The sequence below is a fragment of the Equus asinus genome, chromosome 30 (assembly GCF_041296235.1).
Source record: "Equus asinus isolate D_3611 breed Donkey chromosome 30, EquAss-T2T_v2, whole genome shotgun sequence".
In the NCBI taxonomy this organism is placed as follows: domain Eukaryota; kingdom Metazoa; phylum Chordata; class Mammalia; order Perissodactyla; family Equidae; genus Equus; species Equus asinus.
In genome coordinates this window covers 21,070,174-21,095,689 of record NC_091819.1, presented here as the reverse complement: position 1 = coordinate 21,095,689, position 25,516 = coordinate 21,070,174, and the positions used below count along the sequence as shown (strand labels likewise).

Genomic DNA, 25,516 nt, shown 5'->3' with positions numbered 1-25,516 from the left:
AAGGAATTTGGGAACACAGGAGGGAGAGGAAAACACCACAGTCATGGGTCTACGTTTTTTCCTAGCAGTTTTAGAAAAACATACTCAGAAAGAAGGTCCTGCCTGCTAGCGTCTGGATTCACCAGGTGGATGCACTTCCCTCACCTGAGTGTCTCATAACGTTTGTTTTTTAATTAGTTCATCTACCTTTGATTAGTCCTGGTCACAGCAGAGAGGAGATAGCTTGGATAATTTGAAATCCGTAGATAATGTTAAAACATCATAGATCAAATTTTTCCTCTTCTCTCCCCATTGCAAATTGCCAACACTTTGGTACCTCTCTGTTCAGTCGGATTTCTGGTGTCTGACAGTTGGCTCAGGGGTCTTGCCTGGGACTCCATGGATGGCTTCCCAGCTCACTGGATCCACGAGCCCAGGCAGTATATTATGTGTATAGTTGCGTGTCACTTACAAACAGGGATATGTTCTGAGAAATGTGTCGTTAGGCAATTTGGTCATGTGAACATCGCAGAATGTACTTGCACGAACCTAGAAGGTACAGCCTACTACACACCTAGGCTGTACGGTACTGATCTTATGGGACCACTGGTCGTATATGCGGTGAGTTGTTGACGGAACATCATTATGTGGCATGTGACTGTATATGTATTTTTTCCAAGGAGAAAGTTCATCACTTTCATCAGATTCTCCGAGGTACGTGACTACAGGCCCAAGAAGCCAGAAATAATAGAAAATGTCCTTGAATAGCAGAAGCAAAGTGTTACTGAGGGAAAGTCATGGAACTACATGTCAATCAGAACCTGGCAACGTAGAATTGGATTAAAATTAAGATTTTGGCTGATCTTGGTTGTTTTGTTTACTCGTGATAGCAATAAAGTAATACAGTTTTTCTAAACACTGGCGCATAGTATGTAAAGAGCATAAAGTGAGAGCATGTAATTGCTGGAGTCATCACACTGAAAACTGATGACCAATAAGGAGACTGAAAAGTATAGTAAAAATCATTTAGTGTTCTGGAACTATGTAGTATGGAAGCAAACAGCTGTTAATACTGAATACAAGATTCATGGTGATATTGGTGATATCCAAGAAAAAATTAAATTATGATCATCGTATTTCATTTAGAAGACAAGACTTCCGACAATTTCAGAAACTCTCAGGGGTTTTAATGGGATAAATTTTAGTTGTCTGACATATGGATGTTGAAACCTAATATGGATAGCTCATACTTTGTTAGATGTGTATCCTGACTCTCCTTTAGTGAGAGGCAGGAAAGTTATGAAATTGGCGGCAGGAAAGACAGATTGAGAGAATGTGGATAATCCACATTTTGAGCAGTGTTTCCATGGCAGAGCATGCATGTATTCATTTGTCCAACAAGTATTTACCAAGCTACTTACTCTTTGCCAGAAGTTGTCTGAGGTGCTAGGGGTAAACTAGTGAACAAGATGCCTGCTCTGATGCAATTTACTGTCTCTTGGAAGACGCAGGCGGTAGACATGTAAAACAATAAAATTGCAGATCCAGCTACGTTACGATGGAAATAAGCAGACCATTGTGATAGACTGATCAGGAGGCGGCTGTTTTAGCTGTGGTGTTCAAGGGATGGTGATATTAACAGAGTCCTGAAGGACCAGCCAGCACACAAAGAGGCAGGAGGAGAATCTTCCAGACAGAGGGAACAGCAGATGCAGAATTCCCTGAAGTGGGAAAGGGCTTGGTGATTTTGAGAACCAGAGACAGAGCCTGTGGCTGGACTAAGGAGAAGCTGTCTTGTCCCAAAATACAGGCCTGTGAGCCATGGTAAATATTTCAGATTGTCCTCGAAGATAAATGAGAAACCTAGTAAAAAGATATAATCCGATTGATGTTATTAAAAGAGTGCTCTGCCTGCTGCGTGGAGAATGGGTTGGAGGAAAGAGAGCGAAAGGAGGAGACCACTTAGGGTTTTTCGGTTTGGGTTTGGTTTGGTTTTTTGCGTGTGCAGCCGGGAGATGGTGGCGCTCTGGGTGAGGGTGGCGGTATAGTGGAGAAGTAGAGAGTGGCAGACTCACATGTATTTTAGCATTAGAGCTGATGGGACTTGCAGATGGACTGGATGACGCAACAGGACAAGGGACCAAGGGAGACACCAGGGTTTTACCCTAGCAACTGTCGGAGTTTGGGGTGTGGGGTTTGCAAGGAGTTGGGAGAGAATCAGGAGTCCTGCATTGGAAGTGATAGGTTTAAAATACCTGTAAGATCGAAATGGAGATGCTGAGGAGTTACGTTGAATATAGTTCTGGAGATCAGAGATCAGATTCTAAGAATAGGAAACACCTCTATTCCCTGATCATTTTGAAGTTCTGAGTGATTTTTTTTTAGATTGGCACCTGAGCTAACATCATTGCCAATCTTCTTTTTTTTCTTCTTCTTCTTCTCCCCAAAGCCCCCGCAGTACATAGTTGTATATTCTAGTTTCAGATCCCTCTGGGTGTGCTGTGTGGGACACTGCCTCAACATGGCCTGATGAACGGTGCCATGTCTGTGCCTGGGATCCGAACCAGCGAAACCCTGGGCCACTGAAACCGAACACGTGAACTTAACCACTCAGCCACAGGGCTGGTCCCCCTTAGTGATTTTTATTCAGGTTTCATCTCTGTGTTTAGATTACAATTCTTGGATTCTTCTACACGTGTAACCATGTTTCTCCTTTGTTATTCTCTTTGGCTTTGAACCATACTGTTTAATCTTTATTTATTAAAAATAATCCGTAAATACCGACCTTTGGTAAAGACTGATACTGACGTTTTTGAATTTTGGTTTATGAATGAGTGATTGCTTTCACTGGGCAAAGTGTTTTTGATACAGATGATTTCAGTAGAATTCCAGGCTAGGGCTGCAAATGTACCTGCATAAGCATGTTTGTGTAAACAGAACATTTACACAAATGTTTTGTGCTCTTTCCATCTGCTTTCTAGTCTGAGTATTCTTGGAAAGTTTTAGGTTAACGTTTACTTCCTTTGATTTTTTTTTTCCAGTCCATTTCTCCTTTTCCCATTTGTCTCCTCTCCTGATAAGAAAGAGGCAACTATAAAAGGGGGAAATAGAGTATAAACCACAAAAAGCCCTTGTGTTGTCACAAATTATTGTTATTGCTATTACTTCATTGTATCTTTGTCTTATTTGTATCTTTTTGTTTCCTCTTACTAGGCTGTTGCAAATGAGTCTGGACTAAATTTTATATCAGTCAAGGGCCCTGAATTACTAAATATGGTAAGTTGTGTCATTTACCATTGTTTTAGATTAGGAAAAGTAACGGTCATTCAAATTACAGGGCACACTGTCCTTAGGTCTTTGAAACAGCGGTGGTGATTTTGGTCAGATCACTGCTGTCGGAGTGAACAGGTTGACCTCTGGGCTGCTGGACCACTTGGTGTGTGTTAATGCTTCCTTAATAAGTCTTTCAATCTCTGAACCTCAGTTTTCTCACCTGCAAAATGGAAATAATCAAAATAGTTAATATTTTAGTGTTTACTCTCTGCCATGTGTTTGTCTAGCAGTTTCCACATACTGTTCTTCACCAGCCCTGAAAGATATGAGTTACGGTTTCCTCTCGTTCACAGATGGGGGCACTTCAGTTTGGAGGGGTGTGTAGCCTGGCCAGAGTCTGGCAGCTGGGAGCTAGTGGAGCTGGGGTTTGAATGTGGGTTGTCTGACTCCTGATCTGCTTTCCTTGTCCAGTTGTTGTGTAGCTCACCTGAGTTAAGTATTAATAAATAAAAATACTGTGGGGCAAAGAAATCCCTAAAGTACTATATAGCAACTTCTTTCTGCATTTAAGCAGTTTCTATCTCAAATGTAAGAGAGTTTGCATTTCTTATTTCCTGTCCATCCCTATGGAAAGTAAAAATGCCATTCTGTAATATAGAAAGAGAAGAAATGAAAGCAGTATCATTTGTTTTAAAAAGCTTTTAAAATGTATCCCCTCTCCCATTTTTTGTATATTACTTTCCTCCTAAAATAAGGATTTATACTTAAGTATTTCCTGTGAGCTTTCTGTGCACCTCTTTACTTTTTCTGGCACTGAATTTTGGTTCTTTAGCGGAGGGGAAATTAGAAATGAGCCTTGAAAGGGTGGGGACTGGTGAGGGATGAGGCTGGAAAAGAAAGCTACAGCCGACAGTGAAGGGCCTTCATACGAGGCTAGAACTGGATGTTGCCTTCAGAATATCAGAGAGCTAATAGAGGTGTTAAAGCAAGAGTCTAACATTTTTTTTAAGAATGTAATATTTTTTAAAATTTTATTATGAAATATCTCAAGCATATAAGTTATACAAAGTAATATAATGAATGAATATATGTCTCACCCAGCTTTTAAAAAAACCCAAAACTAATGTACCTGAAGCCCCTGCACCCTTCCCTAACCACAGTCCCCATTCTCTCTCGCATAGAGTTTGCCATAATCCTGAATGTGGTGTTTATTAATTCTGTGTACTTCTTTCTATATTTACTATCTATGTATTTATCCCTAAACAGCATATAGTAGTATTTTGCATATTTCAAAAATGTTTATGAGACAGTTGGAAATTTGAACACTTAGTGGATATTTGATATTAAGAAAATAACTTTTAAGTGTGATAATATTGTAGTTGTGTTAAAGTCATTGTCTTTTAGAGGTAGTGAAATGTTTACAAATAAAATATAATGTCTGGGCTTTCCTTCAAAATAACAAAGAGAAAGAGAAGTGGATGGGGTAAAGATGAAGCAAAGGTGGTCATGAATTGAGTCAATGATAATTGAGGCTGGGTGATGGGTGTATTTGGGCTTCAGTATACTATTATGTCTACTTTTGTTATATGTTTGGAACTCTTTTTATATACAATGAAACATAACCAAAAAACCCTACTTTATATAGATGATACGTGATTTTTTTTTTCCTGAGGAAGATTTGCCCTGAGCTAACATCTGTTGCCAGTCTTCCCCTATTTTGTATGTGGGCCACTGCCACAGCATGCCCACTGACAAATGGTGTAGGTCTGTGCCTGGATACTGAACCCAGGTCGCTGAAGCAGAGCACGCCAAACTTAACCACTAAGCCACCAGGGCTGGCCCTAAATGTTTTTTGGTAACTTGGTTTTATTGTTATTTTTTCAGCATTATGTTTATAATATTTATCTTTGTTGATATGTTTACCTCTAGCTTGTTAATTTTCTGTGTCGTATTCCATTGAATGAATATAACCGCACTTTTAAAAATCAGATTTTTTCTTGATGGATGTTTAGGTTGAACATATATATATACACGCATATATCTTTATGCATATTTGTGAGATATTTTCCCCCAAGGGTATACCCTCAGAAGTAGCATTGCTGTGTCTTACATAATATGTGTACTTTCAAAAATAGTAAGTATTGCCAACTTTTTCCCTAAGCGGTTGTCATGGCATTATGCTTTCACCAGCAGTGAGGGAGAGTTCCCATTGTTAGGTTTTTGCCAATCTGATGAGTATGAAATGTTGTCTCATTCTGGTCTGATTTGTCTTCTAGGGGTAGATGTGGGAAGAGAATGACCCTGAGAGATTAGGTAATCTGACAGGGAAGATAAACATCTTGAGGTTAGAACGTGAGTTTGCTCCAGCACTTTTTAGCCGTTGGGAGATACGGAGCAGACAGTAAGAAATGTGAGTCTGGCGCTCGGAAGAGATTTGAGAGTCAGTGTCATCTAAACATCTAAACGGCAGCCCAGAGCTCGGGAAGGGACAGGCCTGCCCGGGTGAGTGTATTAAGTGAGCCTCTGACGCAGCCTCGGAAGACTCCAGCAATTAGAGAGCAAGGAAGGAAACGCTGGCAAAGGAGACTGGTCCAAAGGTGGAGGGTGCCCAGGACTTTCTAAGCCTGAAGACCAGGGGAAGATAATTTTGTCAGCCCTGTCAACGTAACCAAACAGCATAAAAGAAACTGAAACTGGGACTTTGGATTTCGTGATCAGAAGGTCATTAGTGACTTCAAGGAGAGTGTTTTCAGTTATTTCCTTTGCAAAACCCACATCATAATGGTTGAAAACTGCGTAGTGAGTGAGGAATTAGAAAGAAGTATAGGATCCTTATTTGAAATATTTCTTAAAGGCCAAGATAGTTGGATTTTCTTGTTTGCTTATTTTCAATCATTGTTGACTTGGTTAAGATGAATTGATTTTAATCTAGTCTTTTGAAACTTGAGGTTTACCTCCTCCTACATCGAATTTCCTTTCATGTAGTCATTTTGGTTTGCTATATCCAAAGTCCCTTTGCCAGCTAGAGTGATCGTTTTCTTCCCTCCCTGTTTGAAACTTTCTCTCTCCCAACCCACTGAGATCTTTTCTTCCAAAATATCTACTGAGTATTTTGGTTCAGCATCCCAAATATAATTTTTGCTGAATTAGATTTTTCAGGAAACTAGATTGGTCTACTATATATCTGTACACTATGCAGGATGTTATGAGCAAAGAAAAATTTGAAACTCTCATGACTTAGGCTTTCCAGGGACTTTATGGTATAATATAGTGACAGCACCTCAAACATTATAATAGTAGAAAGCGCTTGTAAGAGCAAATAAGAGAGAGTGCTGGGAAGAAAGATGATTGGGGATCTATTAGAATGCAAGGACAGCTTTTGGAGGGAGGTTTGAAAAGCAGTTTCCAGTAAGGAAAGCAGAATGAGCGGAAGTACAGGACAGGTGTGAGGGAAAGAAGGTTCTCTCCAAATGAGAAATAAAAATGCTGCTGTCACTGTCATCTGTGATGTATTCTATGCCTTAATTACTTTATTCTGGCCATGTAGTCATAAAGTAACATAAGAGGTATCTTATGATCTAATCGGCACTGTAAAGATGCTTTCAGATTCTGTCTTATTTAGCAGTTTTATTACGAAAAACCTGCTTTTCATAGTTAACTAGTTTGAAATTTTACAGGAACAGTTTCTCTTGGGCCCAGGTAAAAGTGAAACTGTATTTTTACATATAACTTTTTATATTAAATAGCTCTAAATGTTATAGCTGCTTGTGAGTTGCTGTATTTCTTGACTGATCTTAATGTTTTATGTTTTGATTTCGATTTTGATGTACAGTATGCCATTATGAAACCTATTAGAGCCCTGGCTGGCTCAGTTTGCCTCTTCTGGTGCTATATGACAAAATAGCTCTTCCTTTAGCAAGATGACATGTGTAGAAATGACAGTAGAATAGTAAATTGTCTTGTTTGCATTTAAAATTACTGTTGAATTAATGCGAATAACTGCTGGGTGTTTTATATGCATAAAGCTCAGGGGATCAGTTCTAAAAGACAATAGAGTTTGACCTAGAGAAGACCTTACATTCCATTTAAGTCTTCATGTCTTAAATGAGGAAATTTATAAACTTAAATAGTAACTAATTTTTTTAAGTTGAACCACATACAATGGGCTGTTTTCATAGGTCAAAAATGGTTAAATATCAGCAGTTGTATATGGTTCAACCTAATACTTTTTGGACTCTGACATATAAATGTGATTTAAAACTAGTTTTGCTATAATTTGGCCCGCACCCAAAGCTGCGCTGTCTCTGCGTTTTGTTTCCTTTCTGTGTATGTTTAGTACGTTGGTGAGAGTGAGCGTGCGGTGCGACAGGTGTTTCAGCGAGCCAAGAACTCAGCGCCCTGTGTGATCTTCTTTGATGAAGTGGACGCCTTATGCCCCCGAAGATCAGACCGAGAGGTAAGTGTCATAGGTTAGTGATTCAGAGAGTTTTTTAAGCACCGTAAACCTTTTGTAAGTTCTTATGAAGTTGTATAAAGTTCAGGTGGTTCTTATGAAGTCATTCCTTGCAAACACTGAGACTCTTTAAGAGAAGAAACCTAGTAATTTGAAATAAGGGCTTGGGGATGACTGTTGTATTTTTGTTAGCCTCTGTACCTGTTTTTTCTTCTGTGTATTGTTTTGGTTGCACATATCTGATTCACGCAAATGAGGAGTTAAGAATGGAAATGATAGTTTTGAATAGCCTACCTTGTAATCTTATGATTCTCTTCAGTTGAACAGGTTCTTGAGACAGGAGAAAATGTAATTTAAGACATAATGCACTCAAAGTAGGCTCAGGTAATCTACTTTAAGACTCAGCACCATTACCACCTGGGGAAGATACATAATTGGTCTGCATTGAATACCACTTGCATTGCTACACTGTGCACAGTTCTTAGAAATTTGAGTACAGCCAGTGCCCAGAAAGTTGTTATCAGGAGTGCTGTTATGTAAGAGTTGGAAGCATAGCGACACGTAATACTATAAAGAATGTATAACCTTTTTGAAGCAGACAGCAAAGACTATTATTTAATAAGTACATTTATTACAAGATGACTAAGAAGTGATTATGTTTCCTTTGTGATTTATTTTCAAATATTTATTCTGAGTGTGTGCTTTCAGGTTGTAAGACATTTATTAAATGCCTCATTTCACTTGAAATCTCCAGAAACATGCAAAAGTTACAAAAACAAAACCTGACTAATAGAAGTGTGATTCACATTGTAGCAATTGTTTCCTCTTCCAGTAGTCATCAGGAAGGTCCCTGTTACAGTCTTGTCTCTGATAGTGATGTCGTGGCCAGGGCAAAGATCCTTCCCAGGTTCCCCTGTCATATTCCAGAATCCAGTGTGGGATCCAGAGCGAAACCCTCCCTTTGTATCCAGCTTGTTGGGGCGTGGGATGCTCTGCATTACTCCTTTTTATTCCCTTCTCTTTTGCCATGAATAGACCCTTCATGTGTCGACAGCCCCTTTCCTAGGCTGGCAGCAGCTCTCTGTTACCAGCTGGTGATGTAAGTTGGGAAGGGTTCTTTGAGGGAGGGCCCGTCCACTGCTGGCCCTCGGAGAAGTGTGTGGCCTTGAGAACTGCTTTTCTAACTTCCAGGTTCTCTCGCTTGGATATCTGCTACCACACATTTCTGTATTCTGATGGTGTGCGCACTGAAGGGCATTCTGGAAATATTTTCAATTAGAATGTATTCTGTTTCTCATTATACAAGTTAAACGTGAACACATACTTCTGAAAAATTCAAATAAATACAAGTATGAAGAGAGTGGAAGTCTTTCTTCCTATTCTCCTTATTACTCTTCTTGGAGGTTCCTGCTGCTAACTGTTCAGTGTTTACTGTTGGTCATTTTAGAACATTTTCCATAGGCTTAAAAACATATATGGTCTAGGCTTTTTGGTTACATAAATGTTGTCATTTTGTCTTGATGATGTTCCCACGTCCTTAACTTTATTTTTTTAACTATTGCGTAAATATTCCACAGTCTGGCTACAGAAGAATTTGTGTGATAATTCCCCAGTTTTACACATTTACATCATTTCCGGCTGTTTCTCCTACAAACAGAACTGTAGTAAACATTCTTATCCCATTTTTTTGTGCAAATGTGGGGAGCATGTGAGGGTTTTAGAAGTATAATTTCAGGATAGATGTACACCTGTTGTATTTTGAAAGATAATACTAAATCATCCTTCACAAAAACTGCCAGGTACTCACACCAACAGTGTGTAAATAACCATTTCCTGCACCCTTGTCAACAATAGATAATCCCCATATTTTTATTTTTCTCAATTTTATTGGCAAAACATGATATTAAATTTTAGTATTCATGTCCCTGATGGTCAGTGAAGTTGATGTTTTTCAGTGAATTTGTGTTTCATCTTCTATGAATTGCCTGATCATATGCTTTGACCCTTTTGCTATTAAAGTGTTTTTCTTTTTTTTAAATTGATTTATAGGAACTTTTTATGTGTGATGGAAATTAGTCGATTGTCTAGTTATATGTTAGGCTACTATTTTTCCCAATCTTATCCCCCTCTTTAATTTTTTTTAATTATATGCAGTGTTAGAATTGTAATAAAATCTATCAACCTTTTCCTGTACTGATTCTGAGATTTTTGTCTTGCTTAGGTAGGACAATGTTTGGGGTTTTTTTTTTACCCAATACTTCTTTATTTTTTTGAGTCTGGATTAATCTTCTATTACTGTTATGTCTCCAGGAAATGATAATAAGGTGCACCAAATTTTTTTCTGGAGAAATCAGCAGTTAAACTCATTACCACATAAAATTTATGTTGAAGAATGACAGTTAATGACAAAAAGAAACACAGCACCACTTTTCTCATTTCCTCCATTATGCATTTTAAAAATTTCTGTCTCCAAGTAATTTCTCTCTCTATTCCCCAACCTCCCTGAACCTTTCTCTTGGGTGTTGCCCTGGGGTAGCTATACTTCATACTATATGCTTCAAGGAAAAGAGAAGAGGCATCCAAGTTGAAAGATCTGGAACATCTGATGTCCTGGGGTGTCTGATCTGACATGTAAAAGTCGAGTCTAGATTCACCCAAAGGGGAATTTATTGTGTCTGTTAGATCTTTGAATAACTCGGAGGTATAAGAGTTAGGAATCCGCTGGGCCTGAGATTGAGTGTCATGTCTACCCTATCTTGCTGTGAGGCCTTGGACAAATCACTTAACCTCTCTAAGCTTCAGTTTCCTCTTCTAAACTGTGGGTCATAACAGGATTCCTGGGGAAGCACGCCGTGCCTGGATATAGTGACTCCTCAGAAAATGATCATCGTTATCCCTTTTGACAAGATCTTTCATTCAAGTTTGCAAATGTATTATCTTGTATGGAAAAGAAAGTCAGTGATGTGTTTTTCTTTTTATTGGGAGCTGATGGCGCTGTATTAATTTCTTTTTAGACGGGGGCAAGTGTCCGGGTGGTGAATCAGCTGCTTACAGAGATGGATGGTCTAGAAACACGTCAGCAGGTTTTTATTATGGCAGCCACTAACAGGCCAGGTAAGAAAGAAGAGTATGAATCACATGAGTCTTAAAAACTTTCAGCATTTAAAAGTAATATAATTTATATACGTCCTAGTAAAGGAAGATTAAGTTTGGGTAATCCCTTTGTGGTTCATAAGTTGAAATAAAACCTTAGAAAGCTTTTATGTGAGCGATAATAAAAAACTTAGTGTTGCTGCCTGGATTCCATGAGATGTTCTTCTGTGTTGGTACTCAGGAAGTTGTCTTGTTGGCAGAGAACACTTGCCTTGTACACTTTTGACCACAAAAGTAATATCAGAATTTAGGTCCTATGATTTCTCTCAAGATTATAGGAAACAAGAACCAGACTGTTTTCACTGTGTCTGGAGGTTGAAGATAAGTTTTTAAGGATTTATACTGGAAGCATTTCCCTATACCTGCGCTTAACTGTTATTTAAAATTGTTTACAAGCTTCGGCACTCTGTGAGGGATTTAGAAAAAGGCTGAAAACTTCAAAAGCGCTGAAGATGGCATTTACTTGGGATCCTAAATTCTCTTCATGTTGTTTAATGCTTTGCCATCCATATGAGCCACTCTAGCATAGCTGCTCCTGCGTCAACATTTATGTGAACTATGTCTGCCAGCAATGATAGGGTCCTTTGATTGCTTTAAGTGGATTTCTCAGTTGTCAAGCTGATGTCGTTTTTCATTTGTCGTAAGTTACTATGGAAACTAAAACGTTCATGAATTATATACCATTTCATTTTAAAATGAAAAACTGCAAGTTGTTAATGGTTTATACTTTGAGTCCTGGCTGTAGCACTTCATATCTTAGTAACTGTTCTGTTTCCACCCCAACCGGTCTAACATCAGCTGAGGAGATGGTAACTCAGTTCTGGCACTAACCACCTGGAGTTAGTGTCAGATCTTGCAAGTGAAGGATCAGTCCTCTACAAGACTGCCCTCGCTTCAGATACCAGCCACACGTGGTGTCTCCAGGTCACCTGCACTTCTGACCAGCTTGCTACAAATTTGGGGATTCCCATGACTCCCTCAGATTCAGTATTCACCAGAATAACTAATAGAATGCAGGAAAGCACTATATTGAAAACTACAGTTAAAAGGATACACATAGGGTTGGGTCAGGGAGTGGGTGCGGAGCTTCCATGCGCTCTCCCCATGGAGTCAGGGCGCATCACCCTCTTGGCCCTTCATTGTGTTCATCAACCAGGAAGCTCCCTGGAGCTTAGAGTTTTTCTTGGAGTTTCATTATGTAACCATGATTGATTGAGCCATTAGCCATGTCATAAACTCAGTCTCCAGCCCACCTCCCTTTCCCAGAGGTCTGGCTCCGCGTTCCAACCCTCTAATCACGTGGTTGGTCTTTCTGGTAACCAGCCTCATCCTGAAGATAGCTTGGGGCCAACCTTGGGTCATCTCAGTAGTGTAACAAAGACATTCCTGCAACTCAGAAAATTCCACGGATTTTTGAAGCCCTGTATCAGGAACCAGGGGCAAAGACCAAACGTATTCTTTTTACTTTTGTGTGTTTCAGGTGTACAACATTATAATTTAACATCTGTATACACTGCAAGGTGATCACCCCCCAAAAGTCTAGTTACCATCCATCACCATACACTTGACTCCCTTCACCCACCTCCCCCGAACCCTTCCCCGCTGGTAACCATGATCTCTGTATCTATGAATTTGTTTTTGTTTTGTTTAAATTCCACATATGAGTGAAATCGTATGGAATTTGTCTTTCTTTTTCTTTTTGACTTGTTTCACCCTCAAGGTCCATTTTTTATTTATTTATTTTTAAAGATTTTATTTTTCCTTTTTCTCTCCAAAGCCCCCTGGTACTTAGTTGTATATATTTAGTTGTGGGTCCTTCTAGTTGTGGCACGTGGGATGCCGCCTCAGTATGGCTTGATGAGTGATGCCATGACTGTGTCCAGGATCCAAACCAGTGAAACCCTGGGCCACTGAACCAGAGCGCGCGAACCCAACCACTGGCCCGTGGGGCCAGCCTCCATTTTTAATTTTTTGAGGAACTTCCAGCCTCTTTTCCCTAGAGGCTGCACCAGTTTACAATTCTAGCAACAGTGTACAAGGGTTCCCTTTTCTCCACATCCTTGCCAACACTTGTTACTTGTTGTCTTTTTGATAACAGCTGTTCTAACAGGTGAGGTGATATCTCATTGTGCTTTTGGTTTGCATTTCCCTGGTGATTAGTGATGTTGAACGTATTTTCATGGGCTTGTTGGCCATCTGTTTGTCTTCTTTGGAAAAATGTCTATTCAGATCCTCTGCCCGTTTTTTAATTGGGCTGTTTTGTTGTTGTTGTTGAGTTGTATGAGTTTTTTATATATTTTGGGTATTAACTCCGTATCAGACATACGATCTGCACGTATCTTCTCTCATTCAGTAGGTTGCCTTTTTGTTTTGGTGATGGTTCCCTCCCTGTGCAGAAGCTATTCAGCTTGATGTAGTCACATTTGTTTATTTTTGCTTTTGTTTCCCTTGCCTTTCGAGTCAGCCAAATGTAATCTTTATTATACCACATTAACCTTGGGCATATATTACTTCATCTTGCTAATCATCATTTCGTCATCTGTAAAATGAAGATAATAATGCCTAGTGGGCAGGATTGTCACAAAAGTATCTACCACGGTGTGTGGCAAGTAGCTGTTTAGTAAATAGTATCACTGTCATGAGTACTTTTGGTAATAGGAGCAATCATTAGGTCGTAAAATCACAGAGTCATCCTAGAAGAAAGCTTGAAAGTCTCACCTTTGGGCAGAATCACATTCTACCTTTCCTAAGCAAATACGGATCTCTAACAGATTTCAAGAAGACAGCCTTTGGGCTACTGTCATAACCTCTTCTATTTTGAACACACTCACCATTTTTCATATGTGTTTATTGTAAACACTTTTATCTTTTAGTTTAATCTCTTTAGAAAATAACAGGTCCTTCAGTGGCACTAGGTTTGGCTTAAATCCTCTCCCTCAGGCACCTGTCCTCTTGGGTCTTTTTTTCCCTGATCTCTTTAATTCTCCTTAGTTGTGATGAAGCCCAGACAGAATATGGTGGTTGATGTTGAGTTTAGCCAGCGACAGGAAACACAGATACATTGTCACCTAGTGTGTTTTGTCCTTTCCAGTGTCCTTGAGTATCGTCTTCCTCTCACTGCACCTCAGCCATCCCTTTGCCCATTACAAGCCCCATTGCATCGATGACCTACATACATTTAAAAATAGATGTTCTTGGGGCTGGCCTGGCAGCATAGTGGTTAAGTTTGTGTGCTCCACTTCAGCGGCTCAGGGTTCGCAGGTTCAGATCCCAGGCACAGACCTACACACTGCTCATCAAGCTGAGGCTGTGGCAGTGTCCCACATACAAAATAGAGGAAGACTGGCAGAGATATTAGCTCAGGGCCAATCGTCCTCATCAACAGGAAAGATTTTTTTTTAAGGAAGATTAGCCCTGAGCTAACTACTGCCAGTCCTCCTCGTTTTGCTGAGGAAGACTGGCCCTGAGCTAACATCCATGCCCGTCTTCCTCTACTTTATATGTGAGATGCCTCCCACAGCATGGCTTTTGCCAAGAGGTGCCATGTCCACACCCAGGATCCGAACCGGAAAACCCCGGGCTGCCTAGAAGTGGAACGTGCGCACTTAACCGCTGTGCCACCAGGCCTGCCCCTAAAAGAAAATTTTTTCAAATAAAAAAAGACAAGAAATAGGGGCCAGTCCCGTGACTGAGTGGTTAAGTTCACATGCTCCGCTTCAGTAGCCTGGGGTTTCGCCAGTTCGGACCCTGGGGGCAGACATGGCACCGCTCATCAGGCCGTGCTGAGGCGGCGTCCCACATAGCACACCCAGAAGGACCCACAACTAGAATATACAACTGTACTGGGGGGCTTTGGGGAGAAGAAGAAGAAGAAGAAGGGAAAGAAAAAGGTTGACAACAGATGTTAGCTCAGGTACCAATCTTAAAAAAAAAAAAAAGACAAGAAATAACAACTGTTGGTGAGGATGTGGAGAAATGGAGAAAAGGGAACTCTTGTGCACTGTTGATGGGAATGTAAATTGGTGCAGCCACTGTGGAAAACAGTACGGAGGTTCCTCAAAAAATTGAAAGTAGAACTACCATATCCAGAAATCCCTCTTCTGGGTATTTCTTCAAAGAAAACAGAAACACTAACTTAAAAAGATATATGCACGCGCATGTTTGTTGCAGCATTATTTGTAATAGCCAAGCTGTGGAGACAACCTAAATGTCCGCTGACAGATAAATGGATAAAGAAAATGTGGTGTATATATTATTCAGCCATAAAAAAGAATCAAGTCCTGCCATTTGCGACAACATGGATGGACCTCGAGGGCATTATGCTAAGTGAAATAAGTCAAACAGAGAAAGGCAAATACTGTTATGATCTCACTTACATGTGGAATCTAAACAAAACAAAAAAACCAAGCTCATAGATACAGAGAACAGTTTGGTGGTTGCCAGAGGTGGGGGGTGGGCAAAATGGGTACAGGGCGTCCAAAGGTACAAACTTCCAGTTACAAAATAAATGTGTCATGAGATGGTGTACGTGATATACAGCATGGCAACTATAGTTGTTAATACTCTGTTGCATATTTGAAAGTTGCTAAGAGAGCAAATCTTAAAAGTTCTCATCAAAGAAAAAAAATTATGTATGGTGATAGATGTTAAGTAGACTTATTGTGGTGGTCATTTTGCAGTATATACACATATCAAATCATTATGTTGTATCTGAAACTATTATAGTGTTGTATATCAATTATACCTCAATAAAAAAATAATAGAAACACAAGAAAAAGAAAAGTTTTAAATTTTGGTAAAGTCCAGTTTATCCTTTTTTTTTTTTTAATCACATACACTTTTGATGTCATATCTAAGAAATCATTGCCTAACCCAAGGTCACAAAGATTAACTGCTATATTTTCTTCTGAGAGAGTTTTATACTTTTAGTGCTGACATTTAGGTCTTTGATCTATTTTGAGTTAATTTTTGTGAACGTTCTGAGGAAGGTGTCCAAATTCATCCTTTTGCACGTGGATGTCCACTTGTCTCAGAACTGTTTGTTGCCAGGACTAAGCTTTTCCCCCATTGAATTGTCTTGGCACTTTTGTTGAAAATTGCAGGTCCATTTGTAACAAAGTAAATGTTTTCCTAAAGTTGAAAGTTGCTCTCATTAGCTCTTAAATTTTAGCTTTTTTTAAATACTTGATAGAGCAGTAGGTGCTTCTTGATCAACAGATCTAAGGGAGAATTCTTTTTCAGGCATCCTTCTTATTTGCAAGTAAACAGATTTTGTCTTTAAAGCTTGGGGATTGTTGGTGACTTTTTCATTGCAGATGTAAGAATTGTTATCTTGAGTCTTCCACCTCAAGGTTCTGTCTCTGACACAGTTAGATAGAGAACACAACTAGTTTGGAAGCTATAACGATAATCTAAGTGTAAGATGTTGGTTATTTGAACCAGGCAGTAGCCATGGACATAGAAAGAATCTGGATGTATTGTGTCATAGAGTTGACAGGACTTGCTAATGGATTGGATATGGATTTAGAAGAGTGGAATCAAGCATGACTCCAGGTTTTAGGCCTAAGAAACTGGAAGGGTGAGTTGGCATTAAGCAAGATGGGAAAGGCAATGATGGGGCTCTGTTTGATGAGGAGATGGGAAAACATGAGAGATTTATCTGTCAGGTTTAAGATGCCTGTTAGTCAAATGGAGGTGTTGGGTATGAGCCAGCCTCTTTCACTTCTTAGAACTTCCGTCCCTTGCACACTTCTCTCTAGTATTTAAGCTCTTCTACAGTGCCAAAAAGCAGGTTAGTACATAGGAGTTCTAGACGGACAGTACTAGATTTTCTTTAAGAAATGATGTAATACATAGAATTTTGTAGGAGCTTTGGTGGAGCGTAGTTTAAATTATCTAGTACTAAAATAAAGTGCTCAGGATGCTTTTTACTGTAAATAAAATAAGTAAATAATTTCTTAAAGTATGTAATACTAAATGTGGTATTTGTCAGTCAGAGATATTAAGTGATTATCAAAGTCGTACACTAAGAATGCTTTCTAATTATAATCAGAATTGCTTACATCAGGCTTTATTTTTGGGCATGCGAATCTGGCTTTAAGATCTGTATTTGTATATTTAAGTTAGAAGTTGTTTCCATAGCCTGTTGCTGGTATAGACATAAATATATAGATCAATGGAACATAATAAAATCCAAAAATATTCCCACACATATCTGGACAGCTGATTTTTTTATAAAGCACAAAGGCAATGCAGTGGAGAAAGGTTAGACTTTTCAAGAAATAGTACTGGGACAATCAGATATCCATATACAAGAAAAATGTACTTTAATCTATACCTCTTACCACCTGCAAAAATTAACTCAAAATGGGGGCTGGCCCCGTGGCTGAGTGGTTAAGGTCGCGCGCTCCGCTGCGGGCGGCCCAGTGTTTCGTTGGTTCGAATCCTGGGCGCGGACATGGCACTGCTCATCAAACCACGCTGAGGCAGCGTCCCACATACCACAACTAGAAGGACCCACAATGAAGAATACACAACTATGTACCGGGGGGACTTTGGGGAGAAAAAGGAAAAAAATAAAATCTTAAAAAAAAAAAAAAAATTAACTCAAAAGGGACCAAAAAGACAACAGGAAAAATCAGTGAAACTAAGAGCTGGTTCTTTGAAAAGATAAGCAAAATTGACAAACCGTTAGCCAGACTCACTAAGAAAAAAAAAGAAAAAGCTCAAATAAATAAAATCAGAAATGAAAGCGGACGAATTACAACAGATACCCCAGAAATACAAAGGATTATAAGAGAATACTATGAAAAACAATATGCCAACAAATTGGATAACCTAGGAGAAAGGGATAAACTCTTAAAATCATACAACTTCCCAAAACTGAATCAAGAAGAAATAGAAAATCTGAGTAGACCAATCATAAGTAAAGAGAGTAAAACAGTAATCTTAAAAAACTTCGCAAAAAATGAAAGTCCAGGACCAGATGGCTTCTCGGGTGAATTCTACCAAACATTCAAAGAAAGTTTAATACCTATCCTTTTCAAACTCTTCAAGAAATTTGAAAAGGACAGGATGCTTCTTAACTCATTTTACAAGGCCACCATTACCCTGATACCAAAAACAGACAAGGAGAACACAAAGAAGTAGAATTAGAGACTAGTATCACTGAAGAACATAGATGCAAAAATCCTCAACAAAATATTAGCAAATTGAATATAGTACATTAAAACGATCATACACCACGATCAAGTGAGATTTATTCCAGGGATGCAGGGATGGTTCAACATCCACAAATCAATCAAGGTAAACACCACATTAACAAAATGAAGAATAAAAATCACATGATCCTCTCAATAGATGCAGAGAAAGCATTGGACGAGATACAACATCCATTTATGGTAAAAACTGCCAATAAAATGGATATAGGAGGAAAGTACCTCAACATAATAAAGGCCATATGTGAGAAACCCACAGCCAACATCTTACTCAATGTTGAAAAACTGAAAGTTATTCCCCTAGGAATAGGAACCAGACGAGGATGCCTACTCTCACTGCTTTTATTCAGCATAGTATTGGAAGTCCTAGCCAGAGCAGTTAGGCAAGAAAAAGAAAGAAAAGGGATCCAAATTGGAAAGGAAGAAGTAAAACTGTCACTATTGGGGTATGACATGATTCTATATATAGAAACCTTAAACAATCCACAAAAAAACCCTGTTAATTAGCAAATGCAGTAAAGGAGGAGAGTACAAAATCAACAAACAAAAATCAGTAGCATTTCTATATACTGACAATGAACTAGCAGAAAGAGAAATCAAGATTACAATCCCATTTACAGCTGCAAAAACAACAAAATCTAGGAATAAATTTTTTTTTTTTAAAGATTGCACCTGCTAACATCTGTTGCCGATCTTTTTTTCCCCCTCCTTTTCCCGAAAACCCCCAGTACATAGTTGTAAATTCTAGTTGTGAGTGTCTCTGGTTGTGCTGTGTGGGTCACCACCCCAGCATGGCCTGGCAAGCAGTACCATGTCCGTGCCCAGGATCCCAACCAGCAAAACCCTGGGCCGCCGAAGTGAAGCACGTGAACTTAGCCACGGGGCTGGCCCCTCTAGGAATAAATTTAACCAAGGAGGTGAACAACCTGTACACTGAAAACTGTTAAGACGCTGAAAGAAATTGAAGAAGACACAAAGAAATGGAAAGCTATTCCATGCTCATGGATTGGAAGAAGTAACATAGGTGAGATGTCTATTATCTAAAGCAGTCTACAGATTCAGTGAAATCTCTATCAGAATCCCAACAACGTTTTTCATGGAAATAGAACAAAGAATCCTAAAATTTATATGGTACAACAAAAGATCCTGAATAGCCAAAGCAATCCTGAGAAAAAAGAACAAAGCTGGAGGTATCACACTCCCTGATTTCAAAATATACTACAAAGCTATGGTAATCAAAACAGCATGGTACTGGCAGAAAAACAGATAGATCGATGGAACAGAATTAAGAGTCCAGAAATAAACCTGCACGTCTATGGACAGCTAATTTTGGACAAAGCAGCCAAGAGCACACAATGGAGAAAGGAAAGTCTCTTCAATAAATGGTGTTGGGAAAACTGGACAGACACATGCAAAAGAATGAAAATAGACCATTATCTTACACCATACACAAAAATTAACTTAAAATGGATTAAAGACTTAAATGTAAGACCTGAAACCATGAAACTCCTGGAAGAAAACATAGGCAGTATGCTCTTTGACGTTGGTCTTAGCAGTATCTTCTTGAATATCATGTCTCCTCAGGCAAGGGAAACAAAAGAAAAAATAGACAAATGGGACTGCATCAAACTAAAAAGCTTCTGCATGGCAAAGGAAACCATCAACAAAACAAAAAGACAACCTACCAATTGGGAGAAAATATTTTCAAATCGTATATTTGATAAGATATTAATATAATATCCAAAATATATAAAGAACTCATACAACTGATCAAAAAATAGGCAGAGGATATGAACAGACTTTTTCCAAAGGAGGTATACAGATGGCCAACAGGCACATGAAAAGATATTCAGCATCACTAATTATCAGGGAAATGCAAATCAAAGCTACAGTGAGATGTTATGTCATGCCCGTTAGAATGACTCTTATTAAAAAGACAAAAAATAGCAAATGTTGGAGAGACTGTGGAGAAAAGGGAACCCTCATATACTGCTGGTAGGAATATAAATTGGTGCAGAGACTATGAAGAACAGTATGGAGGTTCTTCAAAAAATTAAAAGTAGAAATACCATATGATCCAGCTATTCCACTTCTGGGAATCTATACAAAGAACACAGAAACACTAATTTGAAAAGATATATGCAACCCTATGTTTATTACAGCATTATTCACAATAGCCAAGACTTAAAAGCAACCTAAGTGTCCATCAATGGATGAATGGACAAAGATGTGGTATATATATACAACGTACTACTATTCATCCATAGGAAAGATGAAATCTTGCCATTTGCAACAACATGGATGGACTTGAGAGAGTATTATGCTAAGGAAGGAAGGAAGATGGAGAAAGACAATTACCCTATGACTTCACTCATATGCGGAAGATAAACACACACATAGATACGGAGAACAGATTGGTGGTTACCAGGGGGAAAGGGGCAGTGGGAGGTTGAAAGGGGTAAAGGAGCACAGGTGTGCGGTGACAGAGGCAACTAGACTTTTGGTGGTAAACATGATGCAGTCTATACAGAAATCAAAAGAAATGATGTACACCTGAAATTTACATGTTGTAAGCCCCTGTGACCTCAATTTAAAAAAGCTAAGTCAAATGGATCGAAGACCAGTGAAGACTCAAAGCTATAAAACGACTTGAAGAAAACATGGGAGGAAACTTTTTCTACCTTGGATTAAGCAACGATTTCTTAGATATGACACCAAAAGCACAGTCTTTTAGAGCAAATGCATAAGTTGAACTGCTCTTCAAAAGATGCCACAAAGAGAATTCAAAGACAAACCACACACTGGGAGAAAATACTTGCAAAATATATATCTGATGAAGGATTTATACCCAGAATATATAATGAACTCTCAAAACTCAACAAGAACAACAAAAAACAAAAACAGGCAGAAGATTTGTACAGACACTTCACTATGGAAGGTATACAGGTGGCAAATATATGAAAAGGTGCTCAGTATCATAAGTCACTGGGGAAATGCAAATGAAAGCCACAGTGAGGTATCACCACAAACCTTAGAGTGACTGAAATTAGAAAGACTAAATATACCAAGTGTGGGCGAGGATACAGAGGAACTGGAGCTCTCATGCGCTGCCAGTGGGGTGTACAGCTAGTTTGGAAAACAATTCGTTGGCTTTTAGAAGTTAAGCACACACCTACTGTGTGATATAGCCATACTACTTTGCATCCCACACCTAAGGGTTTACCAGAGCAAAATGAAAGCATATACAAAGACTTGTGCACGAGTGTTCATAGCAGCTTTACTGTAGTAGTCCAAAACTGGAAACAAACGAAATGTTTGTCCACGGAAGAATAGAAAAACAAATGTGCAGCATATCCAGGCCGTGGAATACTACTCAGCAATAAGAGAGAATTAAGTACTAATACACGTAACAATGATGAATCTCAGAATAATTATGAATAAACATAAGTGGATAGAGTACATATTGTATGATTCCACTTATATGAAATTCTAGAAAATGCCAAGTAATCTATATTAACATAACAGATTAGTGGCTGCCTAGGGATAAAGGGGGTCCTCAATAATTTTGTAAAGTGCAAAGGGTTTCTGAGACAGGATGTTTGAGAACCTCCCCCCATGGTCAGATGGCCCTTAGACAGGCTGGTCACGCAGCGCTCTAGCATGACACTGCAAGTGCTACCCTTCCTTCTGCGGTGGGGAGCAGCCGCTGAGAGGGCTGGGTGTGTGTTTGGGGAGATAGCCCTGGTGGCATTGTAGGGGGTCCCAGCGAGGGCAAGTGTAGAAGCAGGACTGGTTAGCAGGATGTTACGTTTGGCCTTGACCGAGGGTCTGGGTAGTGGGAGGCGGACTCGATGGAGTTGATAGGACGTGTCTCTGGTCAGAGGGAAGGGAGAGACCTGCCTTGTGTCTGGGGGCAGGCGGCGGTCACTGTCTGAGAGAGAGAATCCTGGAGGAAGGCAGGTTTGGGGCAGGAAGGGAGGGCTGGACTTTCCACTTTCTGAAGGACATATTCTGATGAGAAGAAGCTTTTAATTTTAATAAAGTCTAATTTATCAATTTTGTTCTTTAAAAAAATATCCTCTTCCCATCTCTCACGTTAATTATATTTTTTAAAAGATTCTATTTGAAGGGGGTGGGGGAGAGGGCAAAAGGGATAAAGGGGCACGTATGTATGGTGACAGATGAAAACTGGACTATTAGTGGTGAGCACAATGCAGTCCATATAGAAACCGATGTATAATAAGGTACACCCCAAATTAGACAATGTTATAAGCCCATATGACCTCAGTAAAATAAATAAATGAGAATTCCATTTTATTTACTTAAGACTTTTTTGTCCCTTCTTCTCTAGATATCATTGACCCTGCAATCCTGCGCCCAGGCCGGCTGGATAAGACACTCTTTGTGGGTCTGCCTCCCCCAGCAGATCGTCTCGCCATCTTAAAAACGATCACAAAAGTGAGTTAAAGGAAATGGTATATTTTTGTGTTATGTTTCTCTCGTTTTAAAAACAGACAAGTAGTAATTTAGGATGCCTAGTCCCTTTCTTTTCTGTAGCTGTAAATATTTGCCCAGCCTGCATATCTCCGAAAGGAGAAGGTGAGCTGTTTTTGGTCATTGAAGAGGCCATCCGCTCTTTTTTATTTGCTTAAAATAAAAGGGATGGTTAGAGTTAAATGCTCAACTGATGTGCTGGAGATGTCACTCTAATCACACTTTGATTTTTTGATCTTTGTTACTTTAGAGGAATTGTCTTCAGAGCATATTTGAAATAGAACAGAAACTTTTGGAGATGGAAAGTAAATAGATACAGGCCCATTATAAATATCCAGAGAAAAATTGAATTTTAAAACCACAATTTTTAATTCTTTCCTCCATGTTGGTGTATGCCAACTTTTAAGATGCCTGTACAGTATTGACTTTGCTATTTTTATAAAAACAAGTAGTGCATACAAAATACAAAGAAGAAAACAAATCACCCTAAATTGTACTACCACAGAATAATCTGCATTAGCACTTAGCACAGGCATCTTTCCAAACTTCTTTATGCAGCGTGGGTGGTGGATGGGTGGGTGCTTGAGTGAATGAGGAGGAGGAAGAGGAATGAACTTAACACTATTTAAATAAAGTTAAATTTATTTGAAATTTAAAAGAGAACAAAGCTAAAGGAATTATTAAACTTCCAGTAAATGTTTCTTTTCCATAAAAGATATTCTTTCCCTAAAGAATCACTCTAAGGATTGAAACTTTTAAAAAAAGATTAATAAAGTTACTAAGCAGCTAAGTCATTCTTTTTTCTAGTACACTTTTTTTGTGTGTATGTGTGCTTTTTCTCCCCGAATCCCCCCAGTAAATAGTTGTATATCTTAGTTGTGGGTCCTTCTAGTTGTGGCATGTGGGACGCTGCCTCAACGTGGCCTGACAAGTCGTGCCATGTCCGCGCCCAGGATCCGAACCAACGAAACCCTGGGCCTCCGAAGCAGAGCGCAGGGACTTAACCACTCGGCCATGGGGCCAGCCCCTCAAGTACATTTTTCATTGTAGATGGCGTTGGTTTAATTTCCTCTCTGAAGTTTAGATCATTAGGATCTCTGTCTTTCCTTCCTTCCACTTCTCAGTTGTTTTCTATAGGTTTTTTCTTGTCCAGTGTCTTCACATTTTCATTCTGTTATAGAGTCACATTCTTAGTTTCATGTTTAAATAGATACAGTACTCACAACCAGCACTTTGCCCACGGCTTTTATATGTTTTCTGGTCTATGGTGTTTTGTCTTTTGGTTGACTATATTTCATGAGGTTTGTTCTACTTATTAATAGTTTGTTTATTCAGCTCTATTCCCTGGGTTCTTTTCGTGATTAAGAATGTCTGCCTGTCGTCTTTAGACTTGAATGGCGTATTAGCCAGGAATGATTTTTCCTTGGTCGCACAGTCTTTCTTTCTGGTCTTTGTAGAAATTACAGCATCCTTTTTGGACATTGAGTATGTCTGTAAAGATGTCTGAGGCTAGTCTGATTGTTGTTTTCCCCTTGCTAGGTGACTTTCTCTGCTTGGATCTCTGAAAAATCCTTTATCTTTGAAGCTTAATAACTGAACTAAGATATGTCACTGTCTGTTACCTTTTTTGTTATTGCTGATGGTGGTGATAGTGTGGGTTTATTTTGAGTGGAGAGGAACTAAAATCTGGTGTAGCTTTTTATTCTGTGGATGCAATTCTGCCTTCATTCCAGGGAAAATTTTCTGTGTGGCATGTCTGAAGACTTTCTCTGATTCATTTATTGGATGTACTTCTCCAACATCACCAATTATTCTTACATTAAATCTCCTGTGTCTTCCATATCTTTTGTCTAATTGCTTTAGTTTTGTATTTTGTCTTTAATTTTTGCATTCACTGTGATTAACTTAGTCTTCTTTTTCTTTTTCCTTTTCTCCTTCCTCCCTCCCTCCCTTCCCATTGCGTTGCTTCTTTCTCTTCATCTGGATGGTTACTCCAACCCCACCTCCTCTTGATCCTAATATAGAGTGGATGCATTCTCCACCTGGACCCATCTTCCTACCCCTTACCCATTAGAATTTGACGTCTGCTTAATTGTTTTTATCTACATTTTTACAGCCTAGGGGTAGGAAAGGGAGCTAAACTGGTAGTAAGTTAACCCTCATGGGGAAGCCTGAGCTTATTCTCTTCTCAAAGATGCCCTATGAAGTGTCTTATACCTGGACCTGCTCTGTCTGTACAGAGCATATCTCATTGGTATGGGGTTGTGCCCCCAGTGCTGCACAGCCCCTGGAGACTGGCATATCTTGGCAGTTCTTCCTGATGCTGCCAAAATCCCTTGATGGTATGTCTGAGGGTTTGTCTTTAACTTTTCCTGGGGATATCTTGTCCTCAGGCTGCTTCTCTCCAGATTGGAGTATTAATGGATGTTCACAAGATTTGTCAACTTCTTTCCTCAATGCTGCTTCCCAGGAATGGGGGCCTAATTGCTAACCACTCCAGAATTTTCTCTTTCTTTGGCACCCACTTTTCAACATTTACAACATGAACATTTACCCCTTTCTTTATTGGTTGCCACTAGTAAATTTTTAAACTTTGCCCTTTTTTTAGTATTTTCTTTCTATGTTGGCAAAGGAAGATTTTGTGGTCCTACATCACTGGACCATCATTACTTAAAACTACATATAGCAGTGTTCATAACTATCTCCCAAAGGAGGGAGAACAGAAGGATGATCAGCTTTTTGGGTTAAAAAGACGCCACTGGCCGGCCCCATGGCCAAGTGGTTCAGTTCGCGTGCTCTGCATCGGCGGCCCAGGGTTTTGTCGGTTCAGATCCTGGGCGGCACGGACATGGTACCACTCATCAGGCCATGCTGAGGCGGCATCCCACATGCCACAACTAGAAGGACCCACAACTAAAATATACAACTATGTACTGGGGGGGCCTTG

General features: G+C 39.4%; 1 protein-coding gene across 4 annotated transcripts in view; it reads left to right on the top strand.

The window, feature by feature from the left end:
• Positions 1-25,516, top strand: part of NVL (nuclear VCP like) — a 95,697-nt gene that overhangs the window by 35,492 nt on the left and 34,689 nt on the right. For all 4 annotated transcript variants that reach the window (XM_044762946.2, XM_044762947.2, XM_044762949.2 and 1 more), the window contains 4 exons: positions 3,193-3,255; positions 7,589-7,708; positions 10,720-10,819; positions 22,427-22,533. In XM_044762946.2, the coding sequence (XP_044618881.1) occupies positions 3,193-3,255; positions 7,589-7,708; positions 10,720-10,819; positions 22,427-22,533 (390 nt within the window). The remainder of the gene's footprint in view (positions 1-3,192; positions 3,256-7,588; positions 7,709-10,719; positions 10,820-22,426; positions 22,534-25,516) is intronic.